At 41.0% G+C, this 15398-nt stretch overlaps 1 protein-coding gene across 6 annotated transcripts in view; it reads right to left on the bottom strand.

The window, feature by feature from the left end:
* Positions 1-15398, bottom strand: part of GRIA3 (glutamate ionotropic receptor AMPA type subunit 3) — a 296831-nt gene that overhangs the window by 13551 nt on the left and 267882 nt on the right. For 4 of the 6 annotated variants that reach the window (XM_059156924.1, XM_059156925.1, XM_059156926.1 and 1 more), the window contains one exon: positions 10988-11235. In XM_059156924.1, the coding sequence (XP_059012907.1) occupies positions 10988-11235 (248 nt within the window). Of the gene's footprint in view, positions 1-10309; positions 10425-10987; positions 11236-15398 lie in introns of all 6 variants that reach the window. The other 2 variants (XR_009349843.1, XM_059156923.1) reach the window with 1 other exon arrangement.

Raw genomic sequence — 15398 nt, 5'->3', positions numbered from 1 at the left:
ATCAACTGCATGTATTGACCCAACACACTCACTCTCTTTCTCTCTCTCACACACACGCACGTGTGCACATGCACGCACAATTTGAGACTTTAAAGGAAGAGGATTTAGGTGGGCATTTGGTCATTTTAAATATCACTTTCCCCACAAAGCCATTTTTGCTCCCCACCTCAATATTTTCCCCCCTCCTTAATTATTTATATCCATGTCTCATAACTACCCCTAAACTGCGTGCTTCTCAAGTGCAGGGACCATGGCTTACATATTGGTATCCCCACTTAGAATCATTCTCTCAACAAATGCTTGTTGAATAGATAACTCTCTTTTCGCGTTTTGCTTTGCAGCCTGTTATTTCACAAAATTATCATACTTCTTCTTACTGTTTGAATTTAATGATCACGCTAAGAAAGTAGATTTATGACCTCTACTTTGTAAGGAAAGAAACACAGGCACAGATGGGTGAAGTAACCTGCTCAAGCCTGCACAACAAAATGTACTGCACATTCTCCAACAGAACACACAAAAGTGTGGCAGTCCTCCTTATTTTTGTTCTTCGCGCTTGGATGTTCATAATGAAGTTTGTCTTCAGGGACCACCATGCTCCAAATAACTATCAACCTGGCAAGGGCATCTCTGGCAGCTGGGGCCTTTCACTGTGCTGCAGCAATATGTCTCCGGGGGAAGGCTTCAGAGCAATTACTGCAGGCCCTTAACTGGTACCTCAGAGAATTATAAGTCAGAAATATTTATTGTACTCACCTCAACAGAGAACAGAAAGAATTAAACAAACTAGGTCAGATCCCTATCATGGAAATTAGTCAGGCATTTTCCCCTCTGAAAGGTTCTGCTATGAACCTTTGGCCAAGTAAAGCCCTCCCAAGACAAAGGCAAGGGTCTAGAGGCTGAGGGAGAGAACAGGAGAACTTTGTGATGTAATTTCAGGGGGTCTGGGGAGTCTCCCCCCACCCTCTCCGCTCCAAAATTATTTTCCACACAGGGACCTGAAATTCCATCCTGGGACTCACACACCTTTAAGACTGAGCAACATTCCTAGTTAAAATACAGAGCTTCTTTGGGAAATGGGAAATGGATCAGAGTAATGACTTACAAAGTCCAACACTTTGCTCCACTTTGTTTAAAAACTGTTCAGGGAGGAAGAGTGTAAAACTCCCCCTAAGAAGAAAACTGTTTCCTGCACGTGAAGTCAGAGAAATGTGTATGGACCAGTGAGAGGATGGAGAATTTAAGAGCACAGTTGAATTAGCGTCATTCGAAAGCATGCAAAGCTTTCCTGAGTGTGGGGAACAGTCATGGAGTGGCATATATATATATATTTTAAATAGAGGTAGTAATGTAATTTGTAATACTTTGAAAATGAGTTCTACTTTGGGGAAAAAAAAAAACCCCATAACTGGATGATACAGATTTTTGTTTATCTTTGCCATCCACACTTGGCAGGACCTCAGCTGCAAAGGACAGTGCAAACAAATCCAAGGTATCCAGCCCTGGGTGGCGGGTGTCCAGGTTTCTAGCTCATTCCTGGCATGCGCCAGCCAGGTCAGTGTTATCTTAGTGATGGCCAGCGTTATATACGGAGACAGTTTTAGGATAAGAAGATCATTTTCTTTACTGTGAAAGTAGAAATGGTTTGCTTAAAAAAAAAACCCAAAGTAACTAATTTTTTTTTTTTGATATATTTCAAAAGAAGTGTCCCATTTATTTTTCAATTTTGAGTTCAGGAAATACCCTAAAATAGGTAGTTTGGAGCCATGAACAAAGAACAGAGAGGTGTGGGGAGAGCAATGCGAGGGTGCTGAGTTTCCCCAGAGTGGGGAAGAAGAAAAACTGGCCTAGTGCGTTAATGACCAACTCGATTCCTCCCCATGGTGATCCTGGAAGTGTTGATATAAAAATCTGTACTGTGGCTATGTGTCTGAGCCTGAAAAATACAGAATCCCAGGGGGAGTACGATTTATCTGCCCAAGAGACTTGGGGTAGATTCTGCTCTGAATGGCTTCACTTCTCCTTTCTGAGCAGGGACCCCTAAAGAGCAAATGCCTGTTTTAATTAATGATGCCAGAAGATCTTCAATGGTGCCCTTAGGAGGGGTAGATATATGTGTAAACACGGAGGTTACAGAGAAAGACAAGGATATCACAGAGAAGTAAAAGAAATATATGAGTGAGGGTGATGTACTTGCACAGTAGTGAAGAACTTGTTCTAACAACACAGTATCTGGATGATGACAATGGTAGCTTATCACAACCTAAGCTGGAAGTCCTCCCCTCGCCTCCTCTAAATGATTTTGTTTCTTTTGAATGGCTTTTTAGACTTTTAGACTTTTTAGACTTTAGACTTGAATGACTTTTGTCTTTAGCCCAGTGGACGGAGGATAGCCATCCTCTCTTTCACTGGCTTTTCTACTGAAGATATTTCAGATTATCATGGGAGAAAAGTCACCTTTCCCCATTGTTCACTTGTTCCCTAGCCTCTTCTGAAAAACTCCTAGCATCACTCAGGAAATCACAGGCATGTGCAGACAGGCAGCTAGAGAGACATCTCTGGCCAGGCAGGTCTTGATTTATTAAGTTGAAGCCAATTGATGACCAAGCAAGAGAAGATTGGTTGCCAGATAAAAGAATTTACTGTAGGGTCCTTTATATTCTTTTCTGTTGGTTACCTTGGGATAGGTGACCTCTCCATACACTAGCTGGTGGAGGTCATGGCAGTTCAAAATATGCCTTAGGTTACACTAGAATTTGGAGCCTTTGAAAAAAATCTCTATGCAATTCTTTTCACAGGGTTTTCTGTTTGCAGGGTTCTAGGAGAATGAGGGTTTAAGTCATTTCAATCCTTCTGCCCTTGGACCAGCCTGAACTTTCTCCCCAACCTAGCAGCATGTTCCATATGACTACTGGCATTACTGGGCTCTGGCCACCCAGGCAACCCTCAGTCCCCAGGGGCAGCCATAATGATTTGCAGAGTTATGCAGATCTCAGCTGCTAGAAGCTCCCTCTGAGTGAGAATTTATATCTATGTAGTTCACAAATGTAGCTCAAACCTATTTAACTCCTTGATAATGAGACCATAATTCAATGCAAGTGCAAAGAGCAAATTCAATAATGCATGCATATAACACGAGGAGTTGAAAGCTGTGAGTCATTTTACTAAGGGCCTAACAACGCTAGTGACTGAAACCTGTTGATGAGCATTTATGCTACAGAAGCAGCTCCAGAAATCACCTGTGGATATGTGAGTAAAGCCAGTGCATTTCCACATGATAGTCTCAAAATTCAAAGTGATAGGCCCCTTGAGTCCATGAGTTGTGATTTCACTGAGGGACTTCTGCCAAACTGGGACTTTGTACAACCTCACCCTTTAGAACAGGAACCCAAAACCATCATTGGTCATGGACTAGCTCACACAACCCAGTTCGTCTGGGAGGACTTCTTACTCTGTCCCTGATAGACAGAAGGAGCTCAAGGAACATGCTAAACATCTGGAGAAGCCAGTTTGAATAACACGTGGCCACAGTCATAACTGATATGATGCACCTGAAAATTCTGTTTTAAGAGCCATTAAAATCTCAAACTATCAAATTTGGTTGGGCTTTATGACATGTAAACCTGTTTCCTTTGGTTCATCCCAATGGCACCAAGAAAGAAAAGCCTAGCCAGAGAAGACAGACAGAAACTGATCTCATGTTGGATCAGAAGCTCACATGATACGTGTTTCTGAAGACATCGAGTTCATGTCCCTGACTCTAGGCAAAATGTTCATTGAGAGTTTAATCTGTTGGGTGCCAACATCTTCCCCCAATATTCCCCCAATAGCCCTCTCTTGAGCATGACCCATTGAAAAATAATCAGTCTTAGCTTACACTCCATAAGCTTGCAACAGATGGGGTTTCTCTATGACATCCGAAAGCTGACTACTGGTTGTCAGGACACGTGCCCCCCTCTCCTAGCATGCATTCTAGCATACACTTATCTGCCCTTTCTAGCAGTGAGGCTATATAGGACACAGTAGCAGAGTCAGTCTCTCCCTCTCATTCTCTCTCTCTCTCTTAAATGTAAAATATGCTATTGCCTTAGTTTTGTATTTTGAGAAATATTTGCTTCAAGGCCAGATGAAATTAAGCTTTAATATGAGTTTGGTGCTTGCAGCACACTTTTGCCACCTGTGACCAATGCCGATTTGCCTCACGTGCCAAGGGCCAAATGCTGTACCGCTCTCTAGAAAGTCAAAAGAGAATGGATTTCAATTGTTCTCCATAAATTTGCCCCCACCCTTTTCCACCAACTTCAACTCCCACCCTCATTGCATTTATTTCGATCATTTCAAATCTTTCATGTCTTTTTTCCATGGCTGTTTTGCTATTCGGAGAGTGTAGTTCTAGAACCTTCTCTCCAAATGAAAGGAAACCAAATGATTTGGCCTTAGTGGGGCAGAAAGTGTATAGACACACACCATTTCACTCTGCCTCTATGGCCGTGTCTCTCCTCTCGGCAATTATGTAACAGCATTCTTACCTGCAGGCTTTTCATTCCCGCTGCTCTTTCTGTAGCTCAGGTGTTGAACATTTAGTCATTATTTGTCAATAAGAAACACATTCAAGTTATCAGGATAACACCAAAGGCAAATCATCATGTCTTAATCATAGACATCATGTTAAGGCCACACAGTCAATTTCCCCTCCCCCTCCAAATTGCTATAATGGGTTAATTAAAACAATTTTTTTTCTAGATTACAATTTTTTTTTCCGGTGGTAGAATTGATTCTTTAACACCATATGGCAAAATCAATGATTTTGGCAGTCACTGGACTGGTTCAGTTCTTAAGGCAAAAAAGGTCCCTTGCTTGAAGCAGCCACTTGAGAGAAAGTGAGGGTTTGCTCTTGGGAAGAAGACCTGAGTAAAGTTCAAGGAGCAAATTTAGTCACTCCCAGCAAAGAAAACTGTCAGGTTCTTCATACTTCCAGGAGGCAGCACCAGCACAGAGACATGCAAACCAACGAAGAGTATAAGATACTCACCCTATTCCTTGATCCCAAACCAGTCTCGGTGATTCACAGGAACTTCTTCTAAGACCCAGGAAGTGCCATCGATCTGTAATGATTCTTGCCTACACACATAACAGTGTCAATAAAGAGTCATTGGGATCCATCTTAACCCTGGGCATCCAAAATGTCTACCTTTAGGGATGGCTTCTGCTAATAAAAGGTCCATCTTGTTGCAGGTAAAAGGCAGATGCAGATTCACATCCGTGACCCAAGGCCCAAGAATGTCAAAGAATTCTGGGTGTGGAAGAGAAGTGGTTAAGAGACGGTGGCATAGGAGAGGAGGATTGTAGACATACACGGAAGAAGAAATACACACAAAACTGAGGATCTCATTTATACATATGGGAAACATAGTATCATCTCATTTAGCTAAGGACCACCAAAAAGGAAGCTGAGGGCATTTGGAAGTGGGCTGTTCTAAAGTACAACTTCTTACTGTCTTTGAACATGAGACTTGCTAAGCAAATGCAGATCGAAAACATGATTGCTAGTGATAGAATGGAAGGACGTGTTTGAATTTCTTAAGAGAACAAACTCTTTTTAGTTCCTCTGAAAGCACCCACATGAAAAGAAACACGACTAATTTTAACCGTAAGCCACTTTTTGAATTTAGGAGAACAAGTTCCCTAAATTATTTCTGAGCACCACAGTGGTTATTCTAGTCCCTATATAGTTTTGAAGATAACAAGGCTGCATTTCTCTATCGAGGTTCTTTAAGTCACAATGATCACTCAACCATTTCTTTACTTAATCCAAGTTTAACTGCATATGTCCCATCATCATCGCTTCCTTCCCAATATGCCTTGCAAGTGAAGGCACCGGTCGTGTAACTCTCCTCCTAGTCATGGGGTTCAGGGTGGTTCCATTGAAACATTCTGTTCCAGTGTTCCCCAAAGCACACAAAACGTGTTGATTTTCAGCTTGCACAATATGGACACTGGAAGTCTAAATCCCTGGATAGAACTAAAGCTGGGACAATTTTAGGGTGAGGTGGGGGAGGGTTTAAAAGCCTTGTCGCCCCAGGCACAGGTAGCTTGTTTCATAGAGCAGACCCCCCTCAAGGAAGGTAGGGCGACACAGGAAAGCTAAGCTGGTGCCCTTTCCCCAGGATTAAGGGAGTGAAGCAGGGTGAGCAGGGGCGGATCAGAAGAATATGAAAGTTTGAGGTGACAGGCAGCTGTGGAAGGAGGCTGATGTGCTTATGTGGTAATTCAGCAGCTAAATCCCCATTCTGCTGTGATTTACAGAGACAGAATTTCACTGGCTGTGTCACAAACCCCCGGTGATCGGGGTTTATTGCTGAAACAACCTACTGGCTCTTAATTACCACATTTACGCACACATTGTAATAATGCACTAACACCAAAGGGTGATTTGCAGGTTAAAAATTCCCAAACCACAGCTCTAATTTTCATGATCCTTGCCTGTACATTTATAGTCCATCAAGGAAGGATCAGGTCTGATTTGTTTGGGTCCTATTAGCTCAGGTTCAGGAAATGGCTAAAACCGAGCAGTATTTCTGTTCAGGGGCTACCTCGGAAGCTGACCTTGTCTAAATTCCTTGCAGCGTTTGGAAAACAAGATAAAATCAGTGAAATGAAAGGAAAGAAATATCTGTTGCTTTAGTTTAAGCATGTACACATTTAAAATAGCCTGAAAAATTGCTCGTCCCTTTTGTAGAAGAGTAACTTTTGGAGACTAGGCTGAAAATGCACGATGTCTCATGCCAGGGGGGAAAAGTCAACATTTTAATATAATTGCCCACTTATCATTATTTTAAGGTTGCAGGAGAGAAACAGATAAGTATTGTAGATTTTTCTCCCTTTCCTGGTTTCAGAGATAATAGGTGTGGAAGTGTTTTTGAAAAAGTAAAAGCACTCATAAATGTCAGGCTTTATGATTATTGTCATTTTTAGTAATCAGCACTGAGGGCTGAAATGGCTTAAATATGCCATCTGCCTTGTAACCAAGGTAGTTGAGAATAAACCTGGTTTTTATGGAAATATCTCACATGCAATCAGATTCGCGTTGCTCATTGAAGGGGTCTATGTGATCAATTGCTGCCTACAATATTATCACAAGAGGCGACCCTGAAAGTCAGCAGAGATTTGTGACAGCATTAGCTGTGTGACCTTCTCAAAGTCACCACCATCTCTGGGTCTCACTCTCCGTGAAGAAACGATGGTACATTCAACAGTCAATTGTCATGTTAACTGGGGTGGGATACAATGAAGAAGTGTAATTCTCAGGCCACTTTACCAATACAGTCAAACTTCACTGGTTTGGTCTAACACAGGGGAAGGTCTGTCTGAATGAGAAAGTCCTGAATTACAAAACAGGTTTGAGGAATGACAGCTTTATTACTTTAGGTCTGTTTTGTAATTCAAACTCCCTATGCTACATCGCCAAAGTGGAGGCCCTTGTGAGAACTACTTTACCAGATAGATTTGTAATGAATACGATTATATCTAATGAATGCTTGCAACGTTTAGGAAAAAATTTGTTCTCTTAAGGAAAAAATTCAACAGACAATCTAAACTCTTCATTTGCTTAACAAACCTCTCTTAGCCCCTTTCCTGATGCTATACAAGTAGACTGTTGACTGGTCCCTGTCGGGTTTGTCATAACTTATAAATCGGAGGGCTCCAGATTAATGGGGCTTCGCTGCCTTTTCTACCTTCTTCTCCACTGATTTGCTTTTGGCGTCACCACCAGATAGTTGTAAACCAGATTCAAGTTCATCTCTTGCCCCTTCTCTTGCTCACTCTCAGAAAACAGCAGGTAGCAAGAAGGGAGAGGACAGAGGAAACTCCTTGGTAATCCGGAAATGGAACAAGCAATCGTTGGAGATGTGGTACTCATCATACTATTATCCATAGCTGAGAAAGGGGTTGACTTATTTCAAAAGGCTGGCTGGAGGAATGGCCAAAGCAAGTGATTTGAGAGATGCCTGGCAGGTAGCGCTAGTGTCAAAGAAGTTGGAAACATTTAGGTTCTACTGAACTGTTTTTCCTACTTGCATATCGATAATCAGATAATCTGGAAATCGTGGGCTGGCAATAAGGTTACTTGATAACTTTGCAGCAGTATCAACTGAGGAAAAAGAGAAAAGCTTGATTGCTGGTTGTAATTAGCAAAGAGCTGGTCTAAAGTTTTAGGGGTCTTCAGGATACCAAAACATCTGGGTGAAAAGTAAAAATTCAGCCAACTACGTGCAGATTTGGTTTTGGTTTATATAACAGCAAACATCTGGTTATTTGAAAACTTCTGGGCACTTGGCATCATGTGGATGTTTTAGAGTCATCTTGACACAGTCCATGGCTCCTTTGTAACCATGCTGAGTGTGAATGATGAAGTCAAGAGAGCAATGTATCCAATCCAGCTCAATTTTCATTCTGCAACTCACTTGAATGAGAAAATTAGGTCCTCCGGGCCTGCTAAGAACATGAGAAAAAGACCAGGAAGAAGGTGCTAAATGCTCTAGGCATCAGGTTAGCCACTGCAAACTCAACTGAGCCGAAAGCTTGGCTAAGCTGTCAATGTCATCAGTTCACACTGGTGGGAAAGGAAGTTATTGCTTTCTGACACACAGTAAAACCTTGATTAATTGAAATCCATAAGGGATGAATGGAATTTTCAATAAGAGTACTCATTTTGTTTCATTCTTCGCTAACAACATGGTTTTATTTATTTATTTTTTTTCTCAAAGTGCGTGTATCCACTTTCTCGCCTCCGGGAAGCAGCCTCTAATGTTTGAGGGTCAATCCAGATGGAGAGAAGATATGGGAGACAAAGCTGAATGTGACCTAATCACAGGTCATCTCTTGGCAAGTGATTTTAAAAAAAATCAATTCCTTGCAGAATTCTTCTCTTTTGGTACTATTGCTGCTTTCTCATCAATGTGGAGTAGTGAGGAGGGACAATTCAGTTAGTTGGGACACTGGTTAGATGAGTTCTGGTTAATCAAGGTTTTACAGTAAAAGACCTCGCCAATGCCTGGTAAGATTATGTGCTGGAGGAAGTTGTATTTGAATTTATCTCTTTGAAAGTGCTCTGTATCAGTGTTTCCAAACCCATATTATAGTGCAGACTGGCCAACTAATTTTTCCATCAGGATCCTGAGGAATGGAGAGAGAGAGAGAAGAGCAGAGGTGTAACCATTGTCTCTGAAGGAGAAAAGGGCTGGCTTGCCTGTCTGTTGGCCTGTATATGGGAAACACTGTTCTTCACCTTAAGATGCCCATGGTATCTTGGTTGTACAAGAGTTGATCTTACATGCTTCAATATAATTCACATACTCTTTGGGTCATGGAGGATTCTGTTTTCAGGTCCTCTCTTGTACTTACCCAATGTGTCCTTCCATTACTTGGTATCATGGCTTCTGAGCTTGCCCCTATTTCTTGTTTCTTGGATGAAGGCTATTTGTTTCATTCTTTCTAGCCCTGAAGAGCATTGTGCAGCCAAAGGAATGCCAAGTAGGATGGATTTTCCCGTGAAGGCAGCCTGGATAACAATTAGACCTACCTGAACCAAGAACATGGCTGACGAGAAGCCAAATCAGGGATTTATACACATGGAGTATCACAATTAGGCGACGCACTTGTTTAAATATACAACATGTCTCTGCCAAGTTTGTATATGGGGTGGCCTGTTGAAGAAAGACCCCATTTAACTTGAAACCGAGCTTGTCCTTTGGCTTTCAAGTTAAGCGGGGCCAGCTTAAGCGGGCCATCACATACCAAGAAAAACATCTCATCACTCATACACATAACTGAAGAAGCCAATTCTAATCAACCAACCAACCAACCAACCAACCTCTGTGAGCAACCGTCATGCCTTAGGGGGAAAAAAAAAGCTGTAACCTGACTTCTTAGTAGATAGATTTGATTTCTCATACCACTCATGTGAGGCAGGCGGGGATAGTCTTAAGGCAAGCCTGGGGCTCTTGAAAGCCTAGGCCATTGAAACCCACACCGTAGCCTTCATAAGGCAACCAGTCTGTCGTGTGAGGGGAAGGGAGGGGTGTGGAGGGGGAGCCTCTGTCTGGGAGTTTAAGAAGGGACCCAAGTTAGATCAAAAATATGGGCAGTGCCCTCGAGTCTTTCTGGTTCCCAAAGCTGCCAGGCAGGGGAATAACCTGGTCATTCCACCTTATGTGTGAGTCTTGTGCTCTCTCCTCAATAATAAGATAACAGTCTTGCCGATTACTCGTCACTAAGGGTACCCGGTTGTGGTGACATTGAGGCTGACCTTGGAGTCACCGCCCCCGCTGCCGCACTCTCCTTTGTCGTACCACCATTTGTTTTTCAATTTGTCCAAGAGGCCTTGCTCATTCAGTTTTAATACTGCCAGGTTAACAGCATTTCTTGAAACGATAAAACATAACTTGTAAGAAAATGCACAAATGCTTAGGAAATCGTTAACGTATAAAAAGGAGCACAAGAGGACAAATTGGCTAAATTTCACAGAACGTGGAGCTATAAAAATGTCTGTACAGCAAATACAGGGTTAAATATTGGAAGGTGGCATGGAGGATAACATTTGCTCAAAACTGAAGTGTGCGGGATGGGGAAATTGTCTTTGAGAAAAAAAGTAACAAGAACACCACATCCATGCAATTAACATTCGTCACATATGGCACCATAACTTGGCTTTTACCATTTAAATTGAAAAAGCCGTTGAACTGTAAAATTAAAACAGCAACAAACAGTCAGAGAGGACAACACAGAGAGAGAACATTAAAAAAAAAATGGATGCATTAAATCGATGAAACCATAATTTACCGTCTTATTTAACTCCATGGAATAGTGTAGGTTTTAAACTTTTAAAAGTTACCTCAAAATCCACAAGAAAGAAAATGACAACAAAATGCATCAGGGTAGGTGGAATACTATAACAACACGGATATTGTTATATTATTCCACCCACCTTAATGCTGAGCCTTTAGGGGTTGCCACACCATAGCCTTTGGAATCCAGATTTCCACCAACTTTCATGGTATCACACGGTTTTCTCTGCTCAATGTACTCATTCATGGTTGACTCCAGCAGGAAGGCGAACTTTCCTTTGGACTTCCGTACTCGGGCCACTCCATCTGCTGTTGTTTTGGTAAACACAGATGGCTCTGCTGATTTCATGTAAGACCACATTTTCTCATAGACAGCGATTTTGGACCTCTGCAACAGAGAGAAGGGTTCTTAGAGTTGCCAGATACTAACATTGGAAAAGGTGTTGGCGCAGTGGTTTCTGAACATGCTTGATGGCCGTCTCCAGGAAGAAAGCTCAGCCACATGTGACCCGGTAGGTACGTGCATACCTCTGTAAGCATGGTTCCAAAATAGGTTTCTCAAAACCACACTCGTCCTTGCAATGTGTCGTGCTCTCTGAGATATTCTATCCTATTCTAATTCACTGAAAAAAACAAAACAAAACAAAAAAAAAAACAACCCAAAAACAAACTACCAGTCAGGACCCACTGATTTGATTTCATGGCCCCACTAATGGGTTTGCAATCTAGTTTGAAAAATACTTTCTTGGTTCAATCTTCCTCTCCATTCAGAAATATCCCCTACAATATTCTGTTCTGTGATTACCCTTACCTGCCTGAAAAAAAAAAATGCCATCGGAGGGAAGTGTACAACCATTTTAGTGAGCCCATTCCAGCACAGGGCATCAATTACTGTAAGAAAGTACTTTCTTATTCTGAGCTGAAATTTGTTTCTCAGTAACTCCCAGCCTTTAGCACTATCTGCTAGAGCTATGCAAAGCAATCCTGTCCCTCCTTCTGCATGATAGCCCTCCAAATGCTGCAAGGCTGTTGTTTTAGTATACCCTCTCTTCATCTTTTCATCTGGTCAAACTCCACTGAAGTCTAAAACTATTTCCAGAACGTTCACAATTTAGGTCTATCTCCCATAGGATTCTAACTGGCAATTCCTCTCTTCAATTAAATTGCCTAGAGATAGACGTGGTACTCCAGATATCTGACAAGGACAGAATGGAAAGACACATGCTTTGCTTCTTGTCATTGGAACATTATTTTCTAGCACAACGCTGCCTGGGTTTTCATTAGTGTATTTAGCCTTTCATCCATCCTTTTAACAAATATTTCTTGAGCACCTGCCACATCTAAAGCACTCTATTGCGGGTGTGAAGGTGGAGGCCAAACTCAAACTGTTAGTTTTTCCTGCCAAGCCAAGTTTCCCTCATCTTTACCATTTTGGATTTTGAATTTAATGTCATTAAATTTCATCTCAATTCAGGTGGTCCTTAGAACATGTACTAAATGCTTTTGGCTCTATGTTAGGCATTCCGGAGAATATAAAGGAAGTGTGATCTCAACAACCCCATGACTTCCAACTGATTTGGGAGCTAGGTTCCTAGGTCGCATGGTAGAAACTAGAAACCTATGCCATGACATCAAGTGTCCTTTTATGGGCTTTCCTGGCCCCAATCTCAGTTTTTTTTTTTTAATTGTTAGTTTAGTTGATCTCTTCTGGATTTTGACCAGTTACATTCTTGAGGCCTGCTTAAATAATTCCAGAGGGCCAGAGCTCCCAGAGCTATCCCCATGGAAAGTGTTTATGGCAATCAAAACCCCCACTGAGGCCCTCACTGAGCCACTGAAACTGTTCACTGAGATTGAAAATATGGTTTCCATATCTGGTTTGCAAAAAGAACAGGAAAAAAAAAAGCCAAAATGGCTGAAGCCAAATGAGCAAAAAAAATGAGCGAAAGAATGGTAGGAAATGAATTTAGAAGGATAATCAGAGGTCAGAGTAAAAGTTTGGATTTATTCTGATTAGAAACTATTGAAGAATTTTGAGGAGAGCCGTGATAAAATCCAATTTAACTTTTTAAAGCATTACTCTGGCTGCTGTATGGAAAACCCACTCTAAGGTGGGCCAGAATGGAAGCAAGGGGACTGGTTAGGGGGCTATTCTAGTAGTCCAGGGGACAGATGTGGTGGCTTTAACTAGGTTGGGAGAAATGGAAGTAGAAAGAAGAGATTGAATTCAAGATGTGTTTTGGGGGAGATAGACATTTCCACCTTATGGTCCTATAGCCACTTTGAGATTGAACATTTCCAAATAAAACTTACTATCTTTCTTTTAAAGCCTGGTTCTCCTAAATTCTATCAGTAAACCACCTAACATTCAAGCTAGAAAGTTTGGTTTCGACTCCTTCCTCAGCCTCTCCTTATGCCATGTTTATTCTTACACAGAAATGTAGGATCTGTCCTTTTGTCTTCTTTCCACCCTCATTACCATTGCCCTAGAGCAGGTTCCCATCATTTTTTGGGTCTGGACTACATTGCTTTCTAATTGCTCTCTCGGCTTCATCTCTCTCTTCAATTTATCCTTTAGTGATCCTTCCAAAATGTAAATCTGATCATTCTTTAAAATCTCTTGATAGTTCCCTAAACCCTACAGGACAAACTTCAGACTCTTATGTATGATATTCAAGAGGCTTTATGATCTTAAACTACACTCTCCTATGAGCTAGTCCCATTGGACTACTCACTATTCACCGAAATAGGCTGCACAAGTTCATGTCTTATGCCTTTGGTTATGCTTTTGTTTCTGCCTGAATTATCCCTAATCATCTTACAAGGTCCAAAGCAAATATCGTGTCTTCTGTGAAATCTTTTCCTGACTCTCTCCTGGCCCCACAGAAGTGCTTTCTGGTGCTCTGAAAGCACTTTTGCTCATACTTTTGCTACAGAACTTACTGGAATGCATTTTGGAGAGTTGGCTATGTGACTGTCTTACATTGCTGGGTGTTATTGAAGACAAAGTCCATGCCTGATTCAGCCTGGTAGCCCTGTTGGCAGCCAGCACAATGCACATAGTAGACGTTCAAGATATATTTGCTTAATAACTGAAGCTTAGTCTGATCAGGGTGATATCTAGATTGTTGGTCAAAGATATTGGAAAGTTGGTGAAAAATGGCTACCAGTTTTAGAGCACTGAAGAATTCTAGAACTGAAGTTACTCTCAAGATCATTGGGTCCAATTTCCAGCTGAACCAGTCAGGATATAAGCTTTGTAATCTGTTTTGTTTTGTTTTTGTTTTTTTGCCATGTGGTCTGCCTTTTTTGTCCACACCAGTAACTCTCCCCTAATAATCAGATTGAAATCTCACCCATCAACATTTATGCTCATTCCATATCCTCACCTAGCACATAAAGCAGTTTCTAAACATCACAATGAATTGTAGTCTCAATGATTGAATTTTATCTCAGTAGGAATTTTATCAGTGGCTCAAAAAATTTTTTAAAAATGATAAATAATTCAGATGCACTGAAAGATTTAAAAAATAATGTAAGAGCACCTTGTACCTGCCACAAAACTCAACAAAACATTATGAAGTCTGACTATATTCTCCTCCCCAACTGCATACCTTCCTCCAGACCAAAAGTAACCATTACACTGAATTTGGTCTTTATCATTCCCTTGCATCTCTTTATATTTTTATGAGAATAAACACATCTCCTTTGTGATAGCTGCAGAGCATTTTAATCTATGGCTATACCATACTTTATCTACCCAATCTCCTATTGAAGGACTTTTAGGTCATTTCCAGTTTTTTGTTTTTTGTTTTTTGTTTTGTATTAGAGATAACACTGTAGTTGGTGTGTATCTCTGTGCAGTTGCAAAGCAGTATTTTGTGTTCATCTCGCCCGGTCAAACCTGAATGAAAGGGGGGAGGAGGGATAGACCAATTTGTTTCTTATGCTATTTGTAAATAGGCTGTGGCTTCCAAATATAAATTTATAAGGCAAGGGCAAAGGGGTTTGTGAATTCTGATCTGAATGCACTATAATTTGGATTCATTTACTTCATCATTTGCTTCAGCTCTTTGACTGCTGATACAGGTTAAAAGGTTTATTCCTTTAGGTAATGATGCATTTCTAAGAAAATAAATGGCAGTGCTTGAAGTGGGCACTTTAAATGTGTGTGGTGTACATGCAGTAGATATTAATGAATGGAGTAAATGAAAAGGTAGTGGTAGAAATGACTGGGTCCTGGTTGATGACTAAATTCTGAACTAGGTTAAGAAAGGGAAAAAGCAATAGCTCATAAGTGAGAAAAATTAAGCTGAAACATTTGTCTTCCTAACTAGTACTTAAGAGACAGTCTAACATTAAGACCAAAAATAAGAAAAAAAAAATCACTAGCATTTTTTTTTTTTTTTTTTTTTGGTGTCTGTCTTATTTTGGCTGAAATAAGAAGGCAATAAAAGGAATTGAATCTTAGCTCAATCATCTGGGATAAGTTAAAAAAATTATGGGCAGGATGTGTAATAGCAAGTTCATTTTTCTCAAACCCACCACAAT

This window comes from Mustela lutreola, chromosome X (genome assembly GCF_030435805.1).
Source record: "Mustela lutreola isolate mMusLut2 chromosome X, mMusLut2.pri, whole genome shotgun sequence".
Lineage (NCBI taxonomy): Eukaryota > Metazoa > Chordata > Mammalia > Carnivora > Mustelidae > Mustela > Mustela lutreola.
Note: the sequence above shows the minus strand (reverse complement) of the source record. Positions and strands in the feature narration are given on the sequence as shown.